This window comes from Orcinus orca, chromosome 2 (assembly GCF_937001465.1).
Source record: "Orcinus orca chromosome 2, mOrcOrc1.1, whole genome shotgun sequence".
NCBI classification, from domain to species: Eukaryota; Metazoa; Chordata; class Mammalia; order Artiodactyla; family Delphinidae; genus Orcinus; species Orcinus orca.
The window spans coordinates 198,555,891-198,579,280 of record NC_064560.1 but is presented as its reverse complement, the minus strand read 5'-3'; the positions used below and the strand labels follow the sequence as shown (position 1 = coordinate 198,579,280).

At 51.7% G+C, this 23,390-nt stretch overlaps 1 protein-coding gene across 1 annotated transcript in view; it reads right to left on the bottom strand.

Moving 5' to 3' along the window:
• DYNC1H1 (dynein cytoplasmic 1 heavy chain 1) overlaps positions 1–23,390 on the bottom strand; it is a 66,152-nt gene that overhangs the window by 26,531 nt on the left and 16,231 nt on the right. The window contains exons 8-35 of the mRNA XM_004262407.4: positions 21,605–22,681; positions 20,735–20,914; positions 19,173–19,322; positions 17,384–17,530; positions 14,772–14,912; positions 14,245–14,421; positions 14,001–14,111; positions 13,798–13,917; positions 13,148–13,387; positions 11,400–11,555; positions 11,156–11,269; positions 10,811–10,921; positions 10,523–10,732; positions 10,209–10,355; positions 9,692–9,858; positions 9,416–9,589; positions 8,556–8,721; positions 8,285–8,473; positions 7,997–8,191; positions 7,031–7,313; positions 6,422–6,522; positions 5,668–5,827; positions 4,406–4,649; positions 4,047–4,230; positions 3,564–3,776; positions 2,568–2,806; positions 2,228–2,384; positions 360–587 (exon numbers count right to left, since the gene is read on the bottom strand). Of these exons, the coding sequence (XP_004262455.1) occupies positions 360–587; positions 2,228–2,384; positions 2,568–2,806; positions 3,564–3,776; positions 4,047–4,230; positions 4,406–4,649; positions 5,668–5,827; positions 6,422–6,522; positions 7,031–7,313; positions 7,997–8,191; positions 8,285–8,473; positions 8,556–8,721; positions 9,416–9,589; positions 9,692–9,858; positions 10,209–10,355; positions 10,523–10,732; positions 10,811–10,921; positions 11,156–11,269; positions 11,400–11,555; positions 13,148–13,387; positions 13,798–13,917; positions 14,001–14,111; positions 14,245–14,421; positions 14,772–14,912; positions 17,384–17,530; positions 19,173–19,322; positions 20,735–20,914; positions 21,605–22,681 (5,781 nt within the window). The remainder of the gene's footprint in view (positions 1–359; positions 588–2,227; positions 2,385–2,567; positions 2,807–3,563; positions 3,777–4,046; positions 4,231–4,405; positions 4,650–5,667; positions 5,828–6,421; positions 6,523–7,030; positions 7,314–7,996; positions 8,192–8,284; positions 8,474–8,555; positions 8,722–9,415; positions 9,590–9,691; positions 9,859–10,208; positions 10,356–10,522; positions 10,733–10,810; positions 10,922–11,155; positions 11,270–11,399; positions 11,556–13,147; positions 13,388–13,797; positions 13,918–14,000; positions 14,112–14,244; positions 14,422–14,771; positions 14,913–17,383; positions 17,531–19,172; positions 19,323–20,734; positions 20,915–21,604; positions 22,682–23,390) is intronic.

The window sequence follows — 23,390 nt, the reverse complement described above, 5'->3', positions numbered from 1 at the left end:
CAACGACCAACCCTTTATTCCTTCATCTTGGTGGTTCTCAAAAAAAAAAAATCACGCTTCCTAGGAACATTGGTCTCCACCATCGAAATGCAAAAGGTCCACCTTTCATCAATCTGCAAAGAAAACTGAAAGAATTCTTTAAATTTTCCGTGCACGGCTACGCTTTTGCAGCAGCGACTGCACTGATTATGCAAACCTCCAGCGAGTGGCCGGCTTCAGCAGCGGAGCAGTGACCATCGTGAAAAGCACCCCGCCTTCCAGATGCTCAGGGTGGGACACCCGGCCTCGCTCTGCACCGTGGCCCAGCACCCTCAGGTGCCAGGTGGCTGTACTCGGCGGAGCGGCACTGGCCCGCGTACCTGCAGCATCGGGGAGGCGGCCTCCTCGCCCTCGTCCTCCTTGCCCTTGCGCCGGCGCTGGGCCTCGTCCTCCCCCTCGTCCAGGGGGATGCTGCGCAGCCTGGCCAGGAAGTTGTTGAATATCATGTCCGTGCTGAGCACGTCCTCGCTGAACCAGACCATGCCGCAGCGCGACACCGTGGCCAGGGTGGCGTACTTCAGGTCCTGCACTTCAAACATTATGCGCACCTTGAGAGAAGAGAACACCGAGCACGGTTAATGACATGGGTTTGGTACAGACCCGGGTACTAAAATTACTTTACCTATATGCCCACCGAAAGAGCAGTTTAAATCCAATCTCACTGCACTTGGTTTAGAAGTAAAAATGTCTACGGTTTGCCTCATCACAACATCCGCCAACACTCTCTCCCTGAGAATCTGGGCGGGACAAAACCTGTGTGTGGTGGGGAGGAGAGGAGAGGAGAGGAGCTCTGGTGGGACGGAGCCAACAGCTCCCTGGGTGGCAGGGTCAGCAGTGAGGTGCTGTGGCCAGGTTCCTGGCCTCGAACCCGCCGGCAGGCTGGCCAGCAGGGTCCCCTTTCGCACGTGGGGTTGGCAGCCTCGCCGGGTCCCACTGCTACTCGCCAGTGGGGCTGAGATTCAAACTGGACCATCTGATCCCAGAGCCTTAACATCACTGCTAACACGCCTCACAAGGAGATCAATCTTTCTGACAACAGTTGGAATCTACTGGGTAGTGAGCTGTAAGAAAAGAACCCGACAAGTCAAATCAAGACACGAGTCTGCATACGTGCATGTTCCCAGACCCGCGGCTTGGTTTCTGAAGCGGCGATAACCATCGATGCTGACCCTGCGTCGCAGGAAAGGCTCCTGCTCCACAGCGGCTCAGGAGTGCGGCCGGACTCCTCCCTTCCCTTCCACCCACCTCCAGCCCATCAGCCGACCCCACTGGCACAAGCTTGAACTCACACCCACAGCTCAGCTACTTCTCAGCACCTCCACGGCTGTGCCTGGGGTGCCGTGGCCTCCCAGCTCACCTAGCGCGCAAGCTCCAGTCCTCAGTGACCCCGGGCCTGACCTCATCTCGCCTGTTCCCCCTTGGGTCCCGCCCCAACTTCTCTCCGTGTCAGCCAACTGCCCCGCTCTCCTCGCACACGCCGGGCACGGCCAGACGCTCCTCCCCCGCCACCCGCCCCTCCACCTGGAACGCCCGGAAGCCACAGGAGCCGCCCCCTCGTGCCCTCAGCTTCCCCGGGGAGCCTCGGCGCCGCCCCTTCTGCCAGTGCAAGCTCCACCCCTTGGCACCGGCGGCTGCTCTCCTCCAGGTTACTTTCTCCGTAGCCCCATCACCACTTATGCTGTCTCCCACCTCAGACTGTGAGCCCTGGGAGAGCAGGGGTTTTGTCTGTGTTGTTTACAGCTACGTTTTCAGCATCTAGAACAAGGCCCGGCACACGACGGAACTCCAGAAAAGTGGGGTCAAAGTATGAACGCACGCCCAGGCCAGGCCTGCCCATGTTGACCGCTGTCAGGGGGCGTGGTCAGGACCTGGATCAAGTGCTCATTTCCAAGGGATGACCCTGAAAGTGTCCATATGTAAATCCCTTGCTCTGCCATTTCCCAGAGATCCTAACTACAACCCCACCTCACGGAGCTGTAGGAAAGGCTACCCGGGAATTACTGAGTAGGCTTAATATTCAGCAAGTAGTGGAAAGTCATGAATGAACGCTTTGAAAACATTTCTCACCAGCCACAGGAATGGAAAGAACGTAGCACAGAGAGGCCCCGACACTGACTGCTGCCACAGAGCTGGAGCCGCTCCCCCGGCCGCGCGCCAGGCAGTCAGGGCGGGATACTTAGCCTCGTACGTTGGGCGGAAGGCTGAGGCGCTCTCCGTTGGGCAGGGTCAGCAGCTTGTTGTCATCCAGCACCGAGTTCAAGTTCTCCACCCACTCGGGATCCACGTCGCCATCGAAGACGATCCACTGGCGCTTCTGCAGCTCGCCCCTCACGTTGTCTATGATCCTGGTGGGAGGATTTCACAGCAGCGCGTGACTGAGGTTGAAAACGCTCAGCCTGTAACGGTTTCTAAAGTGACTTTAATTTGTCCAGAGCGTGGTAAGAAGAATAACGTACGCTGTTACCACGAGGACAGAGTGCCTAGGTCCCAGTTCTCCGGAGTGCGGACACCCACCCAAGTGCACTTACTTCCTCAGAACATGTGTGAACAGCCCATCTGTCCATTCCCTGGTGTTGGGGTCCAGGGTTCCGTACAGGTGGTCTTTGCTGATGGCTTTAGGGTCGATGATATGGGCCACGCCCTCCACACCCTCGAGCCTCTCCAGAGCCTTCAGAAGAACGCGCCAGGCCATGCTCTTCCCGCTGCCCGAGGGCCCCACCATCATCAGGCCGTGGTTGATCTGGGTGATCTGATAGAGCTGGAGAACCTGAGGGCCAGACCGACCAGCACCGTAAGCACTCCAGAGAAAGAAGGTGGAAGGTTCCTCACCACTTCTCCCGCCGCCAAGCAAGAGACGTGTGCTGTGACTCTTCCAAGGCAAGTACTGGGACTTTCTAACCAGAGAGACCTTCAACTGGCCACAGCACAGCAAACACAGAGGGTTTTTACTGAACTGTGGAGCTGTCTGACTGAGTCAGGAGATGCTCACCGAGCTGCCTCAGGAGAGACCCCTGAGGTGCCCTGCCGGGAGGACAGAGACCAGATGAACGAGCCGCCTTGTCTAACCCAGGACCGCAGCGGAGGGTCAGCACGCACAGCTTGTGCACGTGACACGCTTTTTCTTAAGTGAATCTCACAGAGGAGATAAAGGAAAGAAGTCGATACAGAATGTAAACCCTATTGATTACACATTTATGTTGTTAATTGTGGTACTGGGAAGTCTTGTAAGCAGATCATTTACCGCCACAGACGGTTTTCATCAGGATCCCCTTTTAGCCAGCATTTTCAGAGAACAAACTGTACCACATAATTGAAAATTTCAGGTAAGTTTCCCTATCACTACTCTCAAAAGTTAAGAAAAAATCCTAACAGGACTTGGGGCAAATCTCCACAAACCAGACGACGCCCCTGGTGGACAAAGCCCAGTAAGACGCGGCTTCTCCACCAAGTCCGCGGCCATCGTTACCGCTCGTGGCCACCTGTGGGGTCTGTGAGGCGCCAGCCAACACCACGATCCCAGCTACCTTTTCAACCCACATCCCGCCGACTTCTTCTCCGTCTCCGTATGTCAGGTACATCTCCTGGCACACTTTCTTGAGCTCCTCCCTCAGCGCTGTCATCTCGCCCCGGTGATACTGGACCCCAGGGAACACGTCCGACAAGAGGCTGAAAAGCAGCGGGATGTCTTCTGCCACCAGCTTTGGCACCATCGTCTCACAGACGCTCTGGATCAGGATCTGCGTGGGGTGAAGGGGATGAGCTCTGCAGGGAGGGGCGGCTCCACGTCTACTGCCCTGTCCCCGGAGGACCCACGGCACAGCTGTCCCGTGAGCAAGCAGTGAGGCCCAGCGCCCCGCCCCCACCCCAGGCCTCCCGTCAAATGCGGGTCCCCTCCGTTCACCCCGGGGCACGTGAGCCACAGTGAGAGCCCTCCAGGCACGACTTCAGGGTGGCAAAGGGTAATACAAGCAGAGCCTGGGCCTGAGCGGTTGGGGCGCCCCGCCCACCTCTTGCTCAGGAAGATTCTCCGCGATTTCTCCTTCGTCCACCGCCTCCCCGCGCTCCGCCTTCTCCCTCTTGATCTTCTGGATCCGCTCCCGCTTCACGTTTCCGGCGCTCACCAGCACGCTCTTCAAGGCTCGGAGACCAAAGTCGTAGTGGCTTTGAGAAGAGAGCTGCTCGTCGCATAGTCTAAAAGAGAAAGCGTTTTCTTAAAAAACAGTACACTTTGAGCACCAAGAGCATCGAACATCAAGAAATCAGAGACGGATACTTGGAAGGTAGTGTCGCAACTACACAGGTAAACTTTAAATGGCACACTTAACACATGCCAGAAACACGATTCGGAATAACTCAAGTGACTCACTTGAAGAACGGGACGATCTTGTTGGCAAGGACCTCAGCGGTGCGGAAGCCCTGTGAGTACAGCATGACCTGGGCGATGAGCTGCCGGTCGGGCTTGGTCATGGCCAAGCTCCGGAACAGCTTCTTCAAGTTGTCTGGAAGGTTCGACCGGCCCGCGTAGCCGGGGTTCATGGTGATGAAGATGGCCATGTCTGGGCTCACCTTGACTTGTTTGTTCAGCAGCTCACAAGTAATGGGGGCAGAGGCTGAAAATCGGAGGATGGTGTTAAGACTCGTGATAGTCAAAAATCCACTCCAAAATCTCTCTAAAACTGCAGAGCAAGCACCCATCTCCCTGCCGGCCCAGGACTCCAGGGGAGCTGGAGGCTCTCACCAGACACGATGCCCACCGGCCCAGGCAGGCCCATCTTCACCCACTTCACCCACATAAAAGCCATCCGAACGTGTAACGGATCAAGTCCCAGAGGCAGGAAGCCCACTATTTGTGCATTACTGAGTGTCACAAGGTCAATGCAAGAATAGAAACACAGCGCAACCATAGTTGCAGAAATAAAAACCAATCCATGTTGTGACAAAACTGACCGGCTGAAGTCATGAGAATGACCCTCTCGTAGGGTCATCAAAGGAAAACACAAAATAAACAGCCCCCCCGCCCCCCATCCCTGGACTACTTAGGGATCAGACTTCCTCCATAGGAGAACACGGAACATGGAGTACACAGGTACTGATTTGACACTCCTTTTGTTTTATTTAGGAGGTCTGGTAAGATGAGTTACCATTATTATGGGAAAAGAGGGAACTTTAAAAGGTAAACTCTCCAACGTGGATGTATTTATTTACATCCTCCAGCTCACGAGCCCAGGCTGTGTGCGCAACAAGCTCCCGGGGCCCTCCGAGCAGGCACTCCCACCGTGACGAGGGCTTGTTCCCAACACTCTGGCCAGGAGGCCTGGCTCTGTGGGATGCAGGGAGGAGGAGGGGAATGCGGGGGGCCCAGAGCGGCTCAAACCTGTGTTGTGTGCAGACGCCGGGGGAGGGAGCACAGGGACTCTGCTACAGGGGAAGGACTGATGGCTCCGCGGGGCTGCTCTGGGACGAGGGGTGCAGCGTTACCCTGGGCCCTACCGCCTGTCTTCACTCAGGATGCACTGCCCCGCCTGCAGCAGCGAGTCCTGGAGCTATGTTAAAGTCTCGCTTATTTCTGATCAAAGAGGCGACCCCCTCTGCGCCCTCCAGGCAACTGTAAGGAGAAGCCGGTCTCACTCTTATCGTAGCTGGGGCTGGAGTGCTCGCGCAGCGCCTCCTGGATGCACTGCACCTGCTGGGACACGGCCGACAGCATCCGCTCCTCCAGGCGGTTGAACTCGTCAAAGCAGCCCCACGCGCCCACCTGGCAAAGCCCCACAAAGATCCGTCCCATCGCCTGAAACGAGAAGAAGGGAAGGGAGCTGAAACCACGGCCGTGGTGCTGGCTGTACGGGACTCCGATTCTGGCTTGTATGACTGGTCCCACCCTGGGCAAATCACATCTTGAAACCCTTGTCTGCTCATCTTTGAAATGGGAACAATATCGTCTTCCTCCCAGGGTGGGGGGGTGGTGGAAGGGGCTGTGAAGGAGGCATCAGCTTCACACATGAGGCAAGGAGCCCAGCCCCACAGGTCAAGTGCCTCATAAACAGTGGTACAGATGTAACGTATCATTTTTCCTCCTGTGCCAATAAAATCCCAATGACAAGGTTAACACGTTGTTTAAAAAACCTTTCCCATAATATTTGTTTATTCCCAGGCATAGACACCAGGAAGATATGTTACACTGACGAGTCTGAAGAATTTGAAGACGTGAAGCTCAAGTCGGTGTCAAGCACGTGCTGGAAACCTCCAACAGCTCAAGTAACCCTGTCCCCAGAGGACCATGCTGTGCTGTAAGGCCAACACAGTTCTAAGAGGTGCCGCCTGCTATTCCCCACACAGCCCTCTCAGGCCCTTAACTCTAGGTGGTTCCCACAGAGCTTCTCACCTGGAAGTCAAAGGTTTCATCACAGTTGAAAACTAAAACAAAGCGTCCAAGCTGATGGCCGAGAGCTTTGACAGACTCGGTCTTCCCAGTCCCAGCAGGCCCTATTGTTTGAAGAAAAGGAATTGAGAACTCAAGTAAGAACACACCTTTAGTTTTAAGAACTGTAAAAAGAATTCATTTAAAAAAACCGAAGTACAATCATCCCTCGGTCTCCATGTGGGCTGGTCCAGGACCCCTGCGTCTACCCAAATCCATGGACCCTCGAGTCCAATAGTTGGCCCTCCGTATCCACAGGTTCTGCGTCCATGGATTCAACCAACCTCGGATGGAAACTTCAATCCATGGTTGGGTCAGTCTGAGGATGTGAAACCGGTGAACAGGAAGGGCCGACTGCCTATCTATTAAAACAACTCTGTGTCTAAGTGGACTCACACAGTTCAAATCAATGTCGTTCAGGGGTCAAGTATAAATGTGATAGCTGCCAACGGATTTAAAGTTTTAGAAGGTACCAGCCACGCAGTTAAGAAATACATTTAGATCATTCGCTAAATCTTGGAAAAGTACGTTTCCTATCTGACTCCACCTGTCCAGGTGTGGGGAGGGACTCACCGAAGGGGGACCCGCCCAACCTGGCCTCCAAGGCCTGTGTCATCGTCAAGTAGCAGCGGTCGGTGAGGGGGGTCTGGACCAGCTTGTCCTGGACACCCAGGTACTCAAAGCCATAGTTAAACTTGGCATTTGCCATTTGAATCGACAACTGCTGCAACACATCGGTTTGCTTAGGGTCAAAGTAAAATCGCATCTGGCTGAGCCACTCGAAAGACTTGGCGTTGTCAATCTTGCTCTTCATCAGGGACCTGGTGACGTCTCTCTGGTGAACCAACTCTGTGATCTGAAGAAAGAGTCACTTTAAAGAGCTTATCAGAAAGTACATTTCATGAGCTGAAGCGTGTAAACTAAAGTACATAAGCGTATCCTCGGGGTGCGGGGGTTATTCAGTAGACTTTTAAATTGAGATTCTAGGTCCAGTTACAGTGTAAACATTCACTTTTAAAAACAACAGAACTGTTGTTCACTTTTAAAAACAATAAAACTGTTATTCACACAATGGAATTACACAGAATCAAGAGCTGCAGCAAAAACAAAGAAACAACAAACAAAAACTCTGCTAGTTGCGACTAGCATCAAACGTGATGGGAGAAGAGCTGTCTCTATCCTAAGAGTCCATCTGCTGCACACGGCAGTGCAAAGGCCAGCAGCAAGCAACTCGGGCTCAGAGACACGCTGGGCTGGTCCGCCACGGGGCGTGTTCTCTGCGAAGGACAGGACGAGAGTGTGAAAGACCCAGAGGCACGAGTATCACCCCTTTGTGTCGGGAGGTCGTGTGTGTTAACTCCTGTCCCCCAAGATTGCCTTTCAACAGTACCAGAGAGTCAAGTACACACCCCAGCATTTGTCAACAGGCCATCCACTTGTTTTTCTCCCTGACACCAATTAGGATCTCTTTCAAGCGTGAGTTCTTTCAACTGTCCGAGGCGAAGCCCCAGGAGCCTGGCTGGGAGGAATGGGACTAACCAAGTGCTCCAGCTTGCGTCTCCGGAGCGGTGGCTGCTCCATGAGGACCGAGTCGGCCAGCACGTTGAGGGTGACCTCCACGTTGCTGAGCACGGAGTGCAGGGGGGCCGTGTCGCCGCTCCCGCCGACACTGCTCAGCGCCGTCTCCACGTTCTCAGACCAGGCAATCTGGGCTGACAGGACCACGAGCTGGGCCTGCGAGACACGGCACCCAAGACCCAAAAGGATGGTTTTAAAGATCAGCCAGTGCCCTCACCTTCAGACTGTCCCCCTTCTACTGGACAGTACCTGGTATTTGTCAATCCAGGTGATGTAGGTATTTGGGTCAATTGAAGTTGCTTTACCAAAAATCTCAACTTCTGTAACAGACTCAGCAAGGAGTTTGGCCAGCGTGACTCTCATCTCCTTCTCTACTAGGGTGAGCCACTCGTTGATTTTGGGATGTTCAGTAATTGACACGGGAGTTTTAAACATGACCTGAAATAAAGAAACTCTAAGAATTAAAGTGCGCAAAGATGGGAGTGAAGTTTTCTAAGTTACAATCAATGAATGTAACTACCTCCTCTCCTTCACGGGATGAGATGCCCAGGACGACAGAGTTGTCTTCATTTAGGATGATGCTCGAAACACCAGCAAACATTTTCTTGAAATGTTTCTGTAACTTAGCTACATTCTTACTGTTTCCAATGATTTCAAGCAAATCTTCATCACCCACAAAATAAAACCTAAAATTAAAATAGCATGTAAGCTGCTAAAACATTACATATACACAAAAAAGGGAAATCAAGGCAAAACTTCAAACTGTATAGGAAAGGAAAGTGGATATGGATTGTGACGGACCACCTCCAGCCTGAATTCAGATCACATCCAAATTTCTTCCAGCCCTCAGCAAAAGATATACACTCACCTAACAGATCCTGAAGAGAAACTCAATGGGTTTCATGTAATTCACCGCACCTTAGGAATGTTTTAAAAACCTGCTCTATTTATATTAAGCAAACTATTCAGAAAGAAAAGAATGCCACTTAGAAAACAAAATACAACTTCCCTGGTGGTCCAGTGGTTAAGACTCCGTGCTTCCACCACAGGGGGCACGGGTTCGATCCCTGGTCAGGGAAGTTCTGCATGCCACACAGTGTGGCCAAAAAAAAAAAAAAGAATCACAGCTAAATTTTTAAGAGATGCTAGCTGCCTGGGAGGGTGAAGCTTAGTAAATGAACCCACGGTAGAAAATTAAGGATTATTTGTTATAATTAGGAAGCAATGGATGAAGGAGAAACGGTATTCACTGAATCGGTTACTGGTAACAAAACCCTTGACGCCAGAGTGACCAACACACAGGCCAGGAGGGAGGGAGGGGCGGGAAGGAGGCGCCGGAGCTGACCTTCCCTTCAGTCCCCGTAAAAACCACCCTCTCACCTGGGGAAAGATGAGCGCTCTCTTTCCAGGTACTCTCCCAGGGCTTTCTGGATCTTTCCTAGCAGGTCTGCTAATCTCTCCAGCGACCTCTGTACCCCCTGGATGTTCAGAACATCCATGACCAGGGGAGACTTGGATACTTTTTTCATGAGAGCCAAGAATTCCGTGCTGATACTACAAATCAAATTAAGAGCGAGGGTAACGTCAGCCTTCGTGCAAAGGGTGGTCACCAGCCAAGCCTACCCTTCAGCCCTCCGTCCCGGCTCGAGGCTGTACCTCTGGAACCGCTGGGTTTCCACTGGCAGCAGGTGTTTGATGTCTGCGCTGCCCGTGAAGATGCCCTCCAGGTAGACCCAGCGCCTCTGCACGTCGATCCACACGTCGAAGAGAGCCATGATCCGGTTCAGTTTGTCTTCCCAGCTCAGGGCATCCTCTTCAAACACCTAGCGGGTGGATGGAAGGCAGAGCTCAACTGCTGCACTCTCCACTCTCAGATACACCAGGACTCATGCCAATATGCAGATAAAGATCCTGTCAACTTACGTGACTCACATTTTCTACCAGAGGCACCTGGGAACTGTGAGTCTGGCCATTTTTATTTTTTAATTATTTAAAAAGAATCTATTTTGGCCACACAGCATGCTGGATCTTAGTTCCCCTACAGGGATCGAACCCGTGCCCCCTGCAGTGGAAGCGCGGAGTCTTAATCGCTGGACCGCCTGGGAAGGCCCTGACTGTAAGTCTGAAGGTACAACGGTGGATGTGCGGGAGGGACACCTCCCCACAGCGGTACCTTATAATATGGAGACAGCTTCATGGCGGACACGCTGTTGATGTGCTCTTTGACCTTGTTGAAGAGGTCGTCCCAGCCTCGGATCAGGCGACACTTGTTCTGATAGTTAACCAAGTCTAATTCGTAAGTATTCCACACTTCTCTTATCTGAATTGAAACCGAAAGAGGCACGTCATCAGTATGTGGGAGTTCGCCAGCCACACAAGTGACCGAGTGTAATGGAGACAAAAGGGACCACATGTGAGGCTCAGTCTACGTCAGTCTATGTCACAGCCTGAAACAAGATCTGGAATGCCCATCACCCTATTACTTACCTGCTTCAAAAATTCCTCCAAAGCCATCTCCCCCTGTGCTACAAGCAGCACATCCTTGACAACCGCTTCATTTTTCTGCAAGTCAACGTCCCAGATCTGGCCGAGGGTCAGCTCAGAAACAACCCAGTTTACATGAAGCCGTTTCATCAGCTGTTTCCAGTGGCGATCTTTAAGTGCTTCAGATTTCAGTTCAATCACCAGCATGTTTATCTGTGGAGAGAGGGAGCCGTGTTACCCGTGTGGCGTGTTTCTAGCGGACATCTGTGACCGCAGCTCTGAGTCACCGACCTTGAGGTAACCTTTCAGAAGCCTCTGGACAAACTCGTAGGACGCGTACTGCCGTAATCGTGCGGGGAAGTTTTTCAGCTGGTTCAAGAGGCCATCTAAATTTTGCCGAAGCTGTCAAGAGAAACACAAGACGGTATTTAGTTTGCCAACATTCCTTTAAACGATGGAATATTTTTAAAATGGTGTCAGGAGAAATTTTACATTAATCTGGATGAGTAATGTAAACGACCATCAAGTGACGTTTTGTGAACTCTAACGGTTCCTTGCTTGCCGAGCTTCTAGGTGACGCCTACAACTTTCAGTGCGTGAAGGCGCGTACACAACAGCTACCGGTGCTCCACGTACCTTCCGAGGCTGCACTGAAACCCACGGCTGCTCCTTCATCTGATCGATCTGCTCCCAGACCTTAGAGAGTTCTGACCAAACGCCTTTGAGGTCCTGTAGCTCCTCTAAGGCCACCTGTGATGAAGCAGAGTAAAGCAGCTGAACTTGGAAGCAGAACCACCCCACGGCTCTCGAGACACTGTGGGCCAGAGGCAGCGTGAGCACGAGGGGCCCGGCCCCAGCTGCCCGCTGGAGCGGTTCGTACCTGGACGCGCTCTTCGCTGCCACCGAGAAGTCCCGTATCTGTCAGTTCCAGCGCCTCCTTGGCCTTCGCACACTTCTCCCTGTCGTCCTTCAGCCTGCCGAACTTTCCTTCATATATGGTGAGAGCCTGAAGCGCCTCCTCTGGGCGAAGGTTGCCCTGAAGGAGTCAAGGCCAGAGGATCAGAGCCGGGGCTCAGGACACACGAGCTCTGGCTCCGAAACGGTGGAGGGGGCCTGCTGGGCTTCTAGAATATGTGACTCCTTGAACACGTCTACGTACGTAAACATCCAAAAGCTGTACACTGATGATGCACGTCCATTACTGGATGAACTTTTACCTCCAGGGTTGACACAGGGAAGGGGGAGCACCTCTCGACTCAGCCATCCCCTCACTAAGTGCCGAGGGAGACGGAAGAGAAGAGTCAGGACAGACCCGGGCCTGGAGCAGGACACTCCTGACCGAGGGGACAGGGTGCTTGGGGCTGCCAGCCACACCCTCCCTGAGGTGTGGAGTCGTGGTATCAGTTACCGAGAGAAGAATGAAAAGGAAAGCACTGTTCTCACTGGAGGAGACTACCTCAGCCTTAACGCTGTTTACACACTTCCTTTCCATTCTGATAACCTTGAGGATGACTACACAAAATATCGAAGTTTTCACTATAACACATTACTAGCAAGGTGAGGCAACAAAAGATATTCAAATTCAGGTGATCACAGTCTTGTCTAGTGATCAGTACTCACTCCCCTGCAGAGCCTGGAAGCTCTGGCGTTAGCAAAAGCACAAGCCTGCTGAACAGCGGGGCCCCTCGGCCAAAATGAAACACAAGGCAGGACCTTGGGCCCAGCAGCACAGAGGCCAACCCAGTAGACGTGGGGCGGCCAAATCAGCCCCCAGGACTGGTGCGGAGAACCTCCATCCACACTACAAAGCCAGACTGACGTTCAGAGCATTTCAAAACCCTTCCCCTTCTATGCGTACACGTATGTCTAAGTTTGAATTCCACCCAGTGAGCCAGGCAGGCCGTGACCTACGTGCCTGAGCCCCACACTGGCCGTCCCCCTGCCTGGACGCCCCCTCGGCCACGGCACGCTTGCCAGCCCCTCCCTCAGCCTCCACAACCCCCTGCAGAGCAGGAACGCACCAACACCCCTTTCCCGTGGCACGTATCACCATCTGACTTAAAACACCTGTTCTTCTCGTTCACTCTTTACCCTCCGTGCCCCAGTGGAGCGTTAACTCCATGCAGGTAGGGCTCCTTTCTGGTCACCGCTGTATCTCTGCTGCCCAGAATATAGTCGGTGCTCAATAAATACTTGAATGAACCCAGAGACCACGGTGTGGCAGGTCCCGGTACAGAAAGCCTAACGACCGCGACAATGACGTCAGAGTTCAGGGCTGCCCCCCACCGCACAGACCTAGTAGTGGCGGCAGCGGGATGCTTGGCCTGTGTCCACGAGAGAGGAAATTCTAACTTCTGACTATGCCTAAGTAAGAGGATAACTTACAAACAGAAAAACGTTAGTCTTTAAAACAATTCCCTGACTTAAGTGACTGTCACGAGGAGGTCTAAGTCGGCTTTCGTGTTTCCAAATCCACTACCTGCAAGTACTGCTCCTTTTAATTACAGGGAAAAGTCTTCATTCTGGAAATCTAAGCCATGGCAGGGCCTTTTAAGTCTCCGAAAGCAGAGACGCCAGGTCACCTGCTGCCGGCTTGGGAGAAGCTGCGGCGCCGGGGGCGAGACTCACCGTGACAGGCTTGGTCTTCTCCCAGTCGGTCAGCAGGTCGGAGGTGCGGCTCTCCACAGCCCGGTCCTCCTGGACAATCTTCATCTGCAGGTTCGCCACCTGCTGCTGGATGGCAGAGTCCTTCCGCCGCATGATGTCGTTGAAGGCCCCCCACTCTCCCTCGATGTTGTCAATGTAAAGCCAGGAAGGCGGGAACTGGAACCTTTGCTTTTCCAGCAAGCGCTGGCCGTTGCGGTAGAGCTTTGAGGGTTACAGAATAAACTTAGCACTTTCCTTCACAAGGGCAGCAGACACTGCCGTCAGGTTCCCACGGACGGGAAGGCACCCCGCGGCTGCGGAGCACACGTGCTCCCCTCCCGACGGCGCCGTGGCCAGTCCCGCGACTGCTCCTGGCTGCACCGGGCGGCCCCGAGCAGGGTCTAAGCGTGCTAGAGCTGGGCGTCACACCCTCCTTCCAAACTATGAGAAGGTAATTCAAGTTTGAGGACTTGAAGGTCCACAACTACAGCAAAAGATTTTAAAAGACAGGAGCCTGTGGTTCTCAAACCCTGAAGTGCCTAAGAATCACCTGCCCACCCTTACAAGCACGGCAGGGGCACGACAGAGACGCGCCGTAGACCCCACCTGAGACAGTGAGGGACAGAGCTCACCTCCACTTGCTTTTCAAACTGCTTGATCTTCCGTTTCAGAGACTGCACGTAGGTGATGAAGGTCACAGCGTCGGAGGTGCTGGCCGTGTCCACGGAGTGCTGCTCCAGCTCCTGGCGAGACTGTCCGGAGAGAGCAGAGCGTTTAACGGAGAGCCGAGGGGCACCAGGGGGTTCATCACACCAGCAGGACCCTGCCTCCTCACCTTGGAGATCTGGGAGTGGAACTCTGTCATGTTTGAGCCGAGCATCTGCCCAAATTTGCTGAGGACCTCCTTGTGCCAAGAGTCGTACTTCAGGTTCACCTTAGACTGGACCTGCAGGTGAAGGAGCACACGACAGCGGATGAGCAAGTCTTTCACGCTGGAGTGTTTATGCCTCAACTTCATTTTAGTCAGATGTTGCCGTCCCAGCTCCCTGGACACCTTTCAGTGAGACAGCAGAGCTCACCTTGCCGTAATCTATGACTACTGGTCCGAACTCCTTCTTGGTCTCTGCATTGTCAAAGGTTCCTCGGGCCTTCCTTATCTGCACCAAGAGCGCCTGCCACTTGTTGAGATCCTCCCCGAGTCTGTTATAGATGTTCTCAGCTTGCATGTCCCACAAACACTGATACTGAAGCCAGACCTGCAAGTGAAGAAGAACAGAGTTAAACACTACAGTTTGACTTTTCATTTTGTAAAATATTAACATATATTTTCATATTCTGTTAAAAGTCTCATGTTCTTTCATCGCCGTTAGAAAAACTCTCACTTCCAATCCTCAGAATTTTCCTATCAAAAGAGAATAGTTTCCTGTTCTCCAAAATGATTAATATCCCACAAGGTTTGCCCTATTGTTCACTCCTTGTTTTAAGACAGCAAATATTACCTCATCGTTTACAATACACATAGTCAAGACCTTTTAGCTCCATATTCATTGAATCTCATACTCCTAAGTGTGTAAGACAACATACTTGGATGAAATTAGCTTCTCACCTTGACATACTGCTCGACTTCAGTTACGATGCCCATGACTGCAGAATAGGATTCCTCCAGGGCAACGGGGCCATCTGGCATCCGTGTTAGAGCATTCCGGTAGAATTTCTCTTCTTCGGTCAGTTCATAGTGGACACCCACCTAACCAAACAAAGCCGGAAATGAACGCAGGTAGTGCGCACGAAAATGTGAATCTCAGAGTCACTTTCACTTAATTAAAATAAACCGAAAGAAACTGTATTTAAGGGATAACATTCACTTATCCCAGTCACAGGTAACCAGAAGCCTACTTATAATAGAACTCCTCAAACCAACGAAAGGAACATCAACCACAAGCCAAAAGATGTGGCGTCACTACCGGCACAAGGCAAAAACGGTTAGAGAGCAGGCGCCCCAGAGCAGGGCCTGCAAGACCTGAGCCTCTCATCCAAGGAGCAGGACTGAAGGTGGCGCCTACGAGAGCGTGAGGTGACCACAACCAAGTGTTAACACCAACGTGGATGCTGGAACCCGCGACACAGTCATTCGTTTGTTTCAACCACTTGTGGGCTGTCACGTGCCAGGCACTGTTGTAGGTACAACAAACAGACAAAAACCTCTGCTCACATAGATTTACATTCTGTGGGAGGAGAGAGACAACTAAGGGAAAAGCAAAATACACAGCATGTCACAGGGTGAGCAGTGCCATGGAGGAAAGCAGGGAAGAGGGGAAGAGGGGGCGAGGGGACGTGGGAGCAGGGAGGATGTATTTTGAGCAGGGGAGTCAGGGAAGGCCTCACTGAGGAGGTAACGCATGGGCAGGGACCAGGAGATGGAGGGAGGGAGCCTGGTGAGTATTTGCTCCCAGGGCTTCCGAGCAAGTGCAAAGGCTCAGGGGCAAGAGTGCACCTGGCACATGTGAGGATGAGCAAGAGCCCAGCGCTGGCTGCAGCAGAGCCATGAGGGGAGGAGCAGATCAGGGAGGCGGCGTGTCACGTGGGGCCCAGCAAGGCGCCGTGGTGGGTGAGACAGTTAACGGGCTCCAAAAAGAGAAACGTCAGGGCAAACACAGTTTTAAGACGCACTCTGGCTGCTGTGTTGATGACAAATTGTAGGGGGCAAAAGCAGACACGGAGAGACCAGTCAGGAGGGGGCTTAAATAATCCGACTGAGGGATTATGGTACCTTGGACGGTGGTAGTGCTGGATGTGGTAAGAAACAGATTAGGGTTAATTTTTTTTTTAATTTTTAAATTAATTAATTAACTTATTTATTTTTGGCTGCGTCAGGTCTTTGTTGCTGCACGCGGGCTTTCTCTAGTTGCGGCAAGCAGGGGCTACTCTTTGTTGTGGTGCGCGGGCTTCTCATTGTGGTGGCTTCTCTTGCTGTGGAGCACGGGCTCTAGGCGCATGCAGGCTTCAGTAGTTGTAGTGTGTGGGCTCAGTAGTTGTGGCTCGCGGGCTCTAGAGCGCAGGCTCAGTAGTTGTGTGGCACGGGCTTAGTTGCTCCGTGGCATGTAGGATCTTCCCCGACCAGGGATCGAACCCGTGTCCCCTGCATTGGCAGGCAGATTCTTAACCACTGCACCACCAGGGAAGTCCCGATTAGGGTTAATTTTGAAGATAACGACAGTGGGTGTCCAGGAGCAGGTTGGAGGATGGGAAAGAAAAGACTGGGGGAGGAGCAAATCTGAGGGAGGGGTCTGAGAGACAAGTCCAGTTTGACACGTCCATCAGGTGGTCACATGGAGACGCCAAGGAGGCAAAGGGACAGGCAGTCTGGAGTTCAGGAAAAGGCCTGGCTGGAGACAGGAACACGGAGTTGTGGCACTGGTATTTAAAGCCAACAGGCTGGATGAGACACAGAGAGAGCGGGGTGGAGACGGCGCTGCACACGTAGAGCCAGTGAAGCAGACAGGCCAGCAAGGTGGAGGAAAGCCAGGAGAGCCGGCAAAGAGTGTGGCAAGGAGGGGGCAGGAAAAAGAGAACTGAGCTCACGTTCACAGTTAAGGAAAGAGACACGCTTCCGGATAGGATCACTGTTTTCCAGAAAAGTCGGTTACAGCAGAGATCGTGGAATATGTTTATTTGAAAACCACTGGTCCTATTTAGAAGTACTATTGCCTAGAGACCAGGGACTAAATGCAACGGTCTCTTGAGTTTTCCTTTTGCTCTAGGAGTGTCCTACTAAGAGCATACTATATCTGGGATTTGCTTTAAAATAATCTGCTGCTGGGGGGTGGGGAAGGGAATATAATGAAACAAAATTGGCCACATGTTGATAAATAAAGCGGAGCTTTACTTATGAGCTCACATGATTCCCTCTGCTTTTGTGTATGTTTGCAAATTCCCATAATAAAAATGCAAGTGGGAGGGTGGGCAGGGAAAAGCAGGAATTAAAATTCCCACAGAAGTTCACGGAGGGAATTTCTAAGAGACCACTGACACCAGACCTCCGAACCCGACTGTGTGGAAAAGTAACTACTGGGAAGAACGTCAGGTCACACAAAGCTTCCTCCAGCTTTCCCTCAGAGTGCCGAGCTGAGGTCTGGAGTTTGAAAAGACGCGTCAGGAGCTCTTTAAAGAGGCGCGTGGAGGTGGAGTCCCAGAGCGAGAGGGAGACGCGGAGCTCACCTGGTACCTCTGACTCTGGATCCTGGGGAGAGACAGCACCACCATCTTCCAGGCGAACATCTCCTGGTACAGCTTGTACCTGCACTCCTCGATTGGCGGGTTCAAATAGATGACCTGGTTGGTTATTCTCAGCTCATGGACGACATTCTATGAAGCAAAGATTTCATTTTTACTCAGCAATCTATTTCAGTAAAATGGCTTTTATGAAGAACACTTTCTCTCTCTAATTATTAAACTACTTCCGTCTGAACCACAAAGTCTGTTACTTTATCAACAGACTCGGTCTTCCCTGACTTCATGTTTGTGGTCTGTGCCCCCGCCAAGGAAGAGGAGGTCAAGGGCAGGCCCCGCTTGGGTCCTTCCTGGGTCCCCCAGTGCCTGGGTGTCATACACACAACAGGTGCTCAGTGAAGCACCATCGGATATGACGTGTGTGATGATATCTGGACACGAGGACCTTGCGACCTGAGAAACCAGTGACACGAGGCCGATTTTACTGATGTATGTTTACAAGTCGGGGTCAGTCTGTGCCACCTGCCAGTGCTTTAAGCTAATGGAGAATTCCAGCTCAGTCTCCACTAGATACTGTATCCACTCAGACACACTCACTGGCTTTTCTGCATCTCAGTATTTTAAAAAGTACACTCTGGGGATGAATATCTGTAATATTCCAAAGTGAAAACATTTTTCAAGCATAAAAGCGGAAAAAAAAAGAAAAGGTATAAAGTTTGCGTAGAAAAAGAAACGCCAATTGTTTCTCCCAGATCAAAGTTTTTACTTGCCCAGCTCTTCCAGGCTTCTGTTTTGTGAGACCTTTTTATTGGTAAATATAACACACATACTGTAAACTACATAAAACTAACACATGGCTTAATGAATCAGTGTGAGGTGGACAGCTTTATAACCACCACCCACGACAGGAGACAGGGACCTACTTGCAGAGTCTGAACAGCACTTTCTGGAAAGCTTGCTAGGCCCCGGTTGACCACTCCTTCACACGAATGGGAAACAGCTGGCTTGGACGCAGACTGCTGACCAGTGCGCTACTGCATTCTCTCACAAGAATTCGATTCAGATTTTTGTGAAAACAGTGACATTTTAGGGTCATAGTCTGAACACCTGCTTGTAGCAGATTATCATGTTCAGTTCTGGAAATGATTTCTTACACATCATACATGCTTAGAAAGCACAGATTTTTTTTTCCCCAGTGTAAATTTATTTCTAAATATTATTTTCTATTAAAAAAAACTTCTGTTTTTGAAACTATTTTAGACTTACAGCAGAGTTCTAAGGCAAGTATGAGGAGTTTCCATACACCCTCACCAGCTTCCTCTAACGTGGTGTAATTACCAAAACAAAGACGTCAGCACTGATATAATACTATGAACTGAACACTGACTTCAGTCAGATTCCCAGGATCTAACAAGGACGCACATCACAGTTAGTTGTCACAGCTCCTCACTCCCTTCCAGTCTGTGACGTTTTCTCAGCTTGTCCTGTCTCTCTCTCATGACCGTGGCATTCTGGTGTCCTGTGGGATGGCCCTCCACCTGGGTTCACCTGACGTGTTCCTCATGGTTACTGGGGGGAAGACCATAGGGGTGAAGAGCCCTTCTCATCTCACCACAGGTGACAGCATACATCTCCCCTGGGATGCTGACTTGGGTCAGCTGAGCGTGGTGGCACCTGTCAGGTTTCTCCACTGTAAAGTGACCTTTTCCCTGGTAGTTTTTAAGGGGAGAACCTTGTTTAATTTACTATCGAATCGGCTGCCCTGGGAAATACTGACCTTGATCTTTGGCTCTCCTCCAGGTTTGTGACTAACTTGAGGTGCGTCCGTATCCATGTCAACCTCTGCTTTATCCTCAGCTTGTCCAAGAAGCACCTGGGTCCAAGCTCTCAGGCCAGCTTGCAGGCGGACGCCCAGTATTCTTTCAATCTGCAGAGAAAACACGTCCAAGAACAGTGTTTCTTCCAAACGTTAGCTCAGAGCACATTAACAGAAAGCTGATGCTTTAGGTCCAGGACGGACCGCTTCTGACTGCAAGCCTTCGCCCCTGCTTCTCAGCCTCATTTCCTCACCTTCCAGCCTCAGATCACCGTCTGCTAGGCTGACTGTGCTTTCCACTTGCAGGATCCCCACTTATAAGGGATAAAGATACCAACACAAACGCAGCAGATGTAGCGACGGTCTGGATATTTGTTCGGTATGATAGACAATTTACAGAACAAAAGCATTTTCCTGGTAGCCTCAGAGATAAAACTAGAAAACTATAATTTGGAGATTAAACAATTTTCTTTTTCTTTTCAAAACGGAGGCATAAGTGACATGTAACATTATTATTAGTTCTGGACATACGACATAATGATTCAATACTGGTGTATACTGCAAAAGGATCACCACAGTAAGTCTAGTTAACAGCCGTCACCAAACAGTGACCGTTTTCTTTCAACAAGTAAAGAAGCCAGAATTCTCTTCTGATCTGTAACGAGACAAACAGATTCACAAATAGATTTCCTATGACTAGGATGTCTGTATGTCTTGTTTAGCGTCTGGCCACACAACCATCCTGGGAATGCTGCGAGGGCGGCTTGAGATAAACTGGGACTTGCAGTCGATTCAGAAGAGGGGGGCCTGTGAACTTTCACTGTTTGGGTCCCACTGGTGGATACACTGCAACTTCTGTATCCATTTTAAAGGAGAAAACCTGTGACCCACACACAACAACTTCAGAACTGACCAACTACCATCTGTCCACTGAGTGACCTCTGCCATAAAACATCCTCCTTCTAGAGACTTCACAGCTGCACTCTCTGACATACACCGACGAGAAAGCGACATGAGCTGGCAAGTATGCTTCAAACACACACACACACACACACACACACACACACACACACACACACACACACACACACCCCTACACGCGTGAGCCAAGATCCTCTCCACCAGGAATAAGAGGTTCTTGGATGCTGGGTGGGATGGTGGAGGGGGACAAGGTGGTCAGAGAAGGGTACCAGGAGAAGAGGGCCAGGAAGAACCACCTAAATTATCAGCAGAGCAGGGAAGGGCAAGTAGGAGGTTGTCAAATATCCAGAAAACAGAGAGAACTCTTTCTCCTCCCCCATAGCTCCCTGCTTCCAACTTACAAAGAAGGTTACTACGGCCAATACCACAGTTCAGCTCTATCATTAGCTACATGGGATTTCCGGAGAGAACTGGACTGTCACTGGTAACTTCTATGGAAACATGCTTCTCAGTGACAAACTAATCAGCTATGGAACAGGGCCCACCGCTATGCAGACAGCAGACAAGTGGGCAGCACTGTGTGTAACACGCCCCATACCCACCTCCATGTCCAGCTTGTTGACCCAGATGGGCAGGTTGGAGTAGGAGTGCAGGTTGAGGTCGTCCACAGCCTTCTGCACTCTGTTCAGGATCTCGGAGAAAGTCTTATGATCATACATGCAAGTCTCCAGGGACCGGACTTCCAGGTCTATTTTTTCCTCAATAATCAGCAGATCATCCACCTAAAGGAAGGTATACTTAGTATTTAAAACAGCCACTCACTCTATTTCTTTATCTTACGTATATTCTTCTCAATTAATAAATGTCCGAGGCAGAGAAGTTCTTCCACAAATAGCTAACCCTACGTGTTGGCGTGAGAACACACCTGTCTCTCTGTGGAGGAAGGGAAATGTATGGAAACGAGCAGCTTCCCCCCTTGCCCGCCCCTGCTCCCAGGAAGGGCGACCTCTGACTGTCAGTTTGGGAGGAGGACACCAACGCGCTCCGCTCAGCACTTTCCCTCGCTGGGAGCCGGCCGCGCACCAGACCAGTGGACTCTGTCCTGCCCGCAGTGGCAGCTGGGCGAGGGTCTGGGGTGGAAGTCCAGGTCTGGGGCAGACTGACCGCAAGCACCACGACTGCAGATCGAGAGCCCATTCTCCACGCAGCTTTACCAGTAATAAAGCTCTCGTGCCCTTCACCTCTCTACTGGTTTCCGACCTGAACTCAGGCTGTCACTTAACGGCTTCCCTAAAGCCGCAACACCATCCAGCAGCCCGGTGAGTGAAAGGCTGCTTTCTCCCTCTCAGCGGACTCGGCCCTAAGCTGTAGGGATCACGCGTGCCCTCTGCGGGGGAGCTAATGTATTAACGGATTAGCCATCGCTGGGTTTAGCTCATTCCCCGGACGTGGAGGATGAAAGCAGAACACACCTTTTCTTGGAAGTTGAAGACAGTCTCCGCTAAGCGCTGCACGTAGGGGTCGAGCTTGTAGGACTCCCACACCAAGGCGATGCCCTCCGCGATCAGAGCCTGCACCTCCTTTTTCAAGCCCGCGACCAGCAGGGAGATGGTGTTGCGCTCCTCCACCTTCTCACACGTGCGTTCGTAAGTCCGAACGCTCTCGATCAGCGAGATGGCAAACGGGTAGAGCTGGTTTGCTTGGTGAGCCTTGTTTACAATCGCCAGTGGGACTCGGAAGCCGAGCCACTTGAGGTTTCGAACTTCTTTGGAGAGCGTGATAATCTCGGGGAGAAAGTTAACCTTCAGCTTGAGGACGTTTCCGGACCGGCCCCGGACGCGCGTGCTCTCGATGGTGAAGATGCGGCCTGAGACGCCCAGGTTGCGCTGCTGCACCTTGCGGGCCCAGTCGTCAAAGATCTCCTGCGTGTTGAGCTTCATGCGGAAGCTGTCTCCGTCCTGCTTCAGCTTCTGCCCCTCCACGTGGTTCTCCCAGCCCTTGCCCAGCACGTCCTCCACACGCTTCATGTAGGCCGTCAGCTGTCGGTCGATCTGCTTCGCCCAAATGATGGACCCCGACACCGGTGGCAGGTCGCGCACGTGGCTCATCTTACACGCCTGGCTCTGCGGGTACTGGACCTTGAACTTGTCGTGCAGAGACTCGATGTCGTCCTTCACGCGCTGGATCAGCTGGGTCTGGTACTCGCGGATGGCCCCACGGATGTGAGGCCTGACAAACAGCGCGTTGAACCTGGAGAAAATCCTGAACATCTCATTGGCGTTCTTGGCCGTGCCGAGCTGATCTCGAAGGCGAGCGGTGATCCGGGTCTCCACCCTGTCGATCCTCTCGTCGTATCTCTTCATCGCAGCCTCCCAGGCCTCCGTGCCCTCTTTGGAGACGTCGAGCCCGTCCACCTCCTTGACATTCTCGTAAGCGAGGTTGACCTCCTCTATGGCGTTTGCGTCAGCAGCATCAAAGAGAACCTCGGCTACTTTCATGTCTTGGGGTTCGGGCACCTCTCCTTGGTTCTGCTGTGCAACTGCTGTGACCTGGAAGGAGAGGATTCGTAACAAAAACGGTCTGCCAAATGAAGACTCATCCCGTCGCGCACGAGCAGCACACACCACACAAAATGACCCGTCCACCACGCAGGTTCAACGTGTAGCTGAACATTTTATAACTACAACTCAACAAGACCATGTAAGACATTATATGGTATGTTTTAACTCTGTGCTGGAAAGATCTTCTGACAATGTAGTTTCGTTGCTTAAGATAAAAGAACATGTCTTAAAACCTGGGTTTGGGGTTCTTCCCTCTTCAGTGTTTAGACTATGATTAAAATTGCATTGGAAAGCTCAGGAATTCACAGAAGTGCTACGTACAAACTTAGTACCCAACATGCTTTTCCTTTTCTTTTTTTTTTTTAAACTTTAAATTATAATCCGTCGGTCCATACCACAGTAGAGGGACAGATAAAGTGCTACAGTAACTGAGCAGAGTCCATCCAGTTCCCTTCATGCTACTGGAGAGACAGCAGAGTACACACAGGATCTTTGCCTCAGGAAATGTTAAGACTTCCAGGCATATCTCAGGCCCACACTCTCACAGAATTATAACGCTAGGCAGGGGTCTTGATCTGGGGTCCACAGATGCCTCGGATGAAACTCAGACAGTCTCTGAATTTGGGGAAAATCATTATTTTCACTAACTCCCTAATTAAATTTAGCATTTCCTTCAATTATGAATGTGGGCTACAGC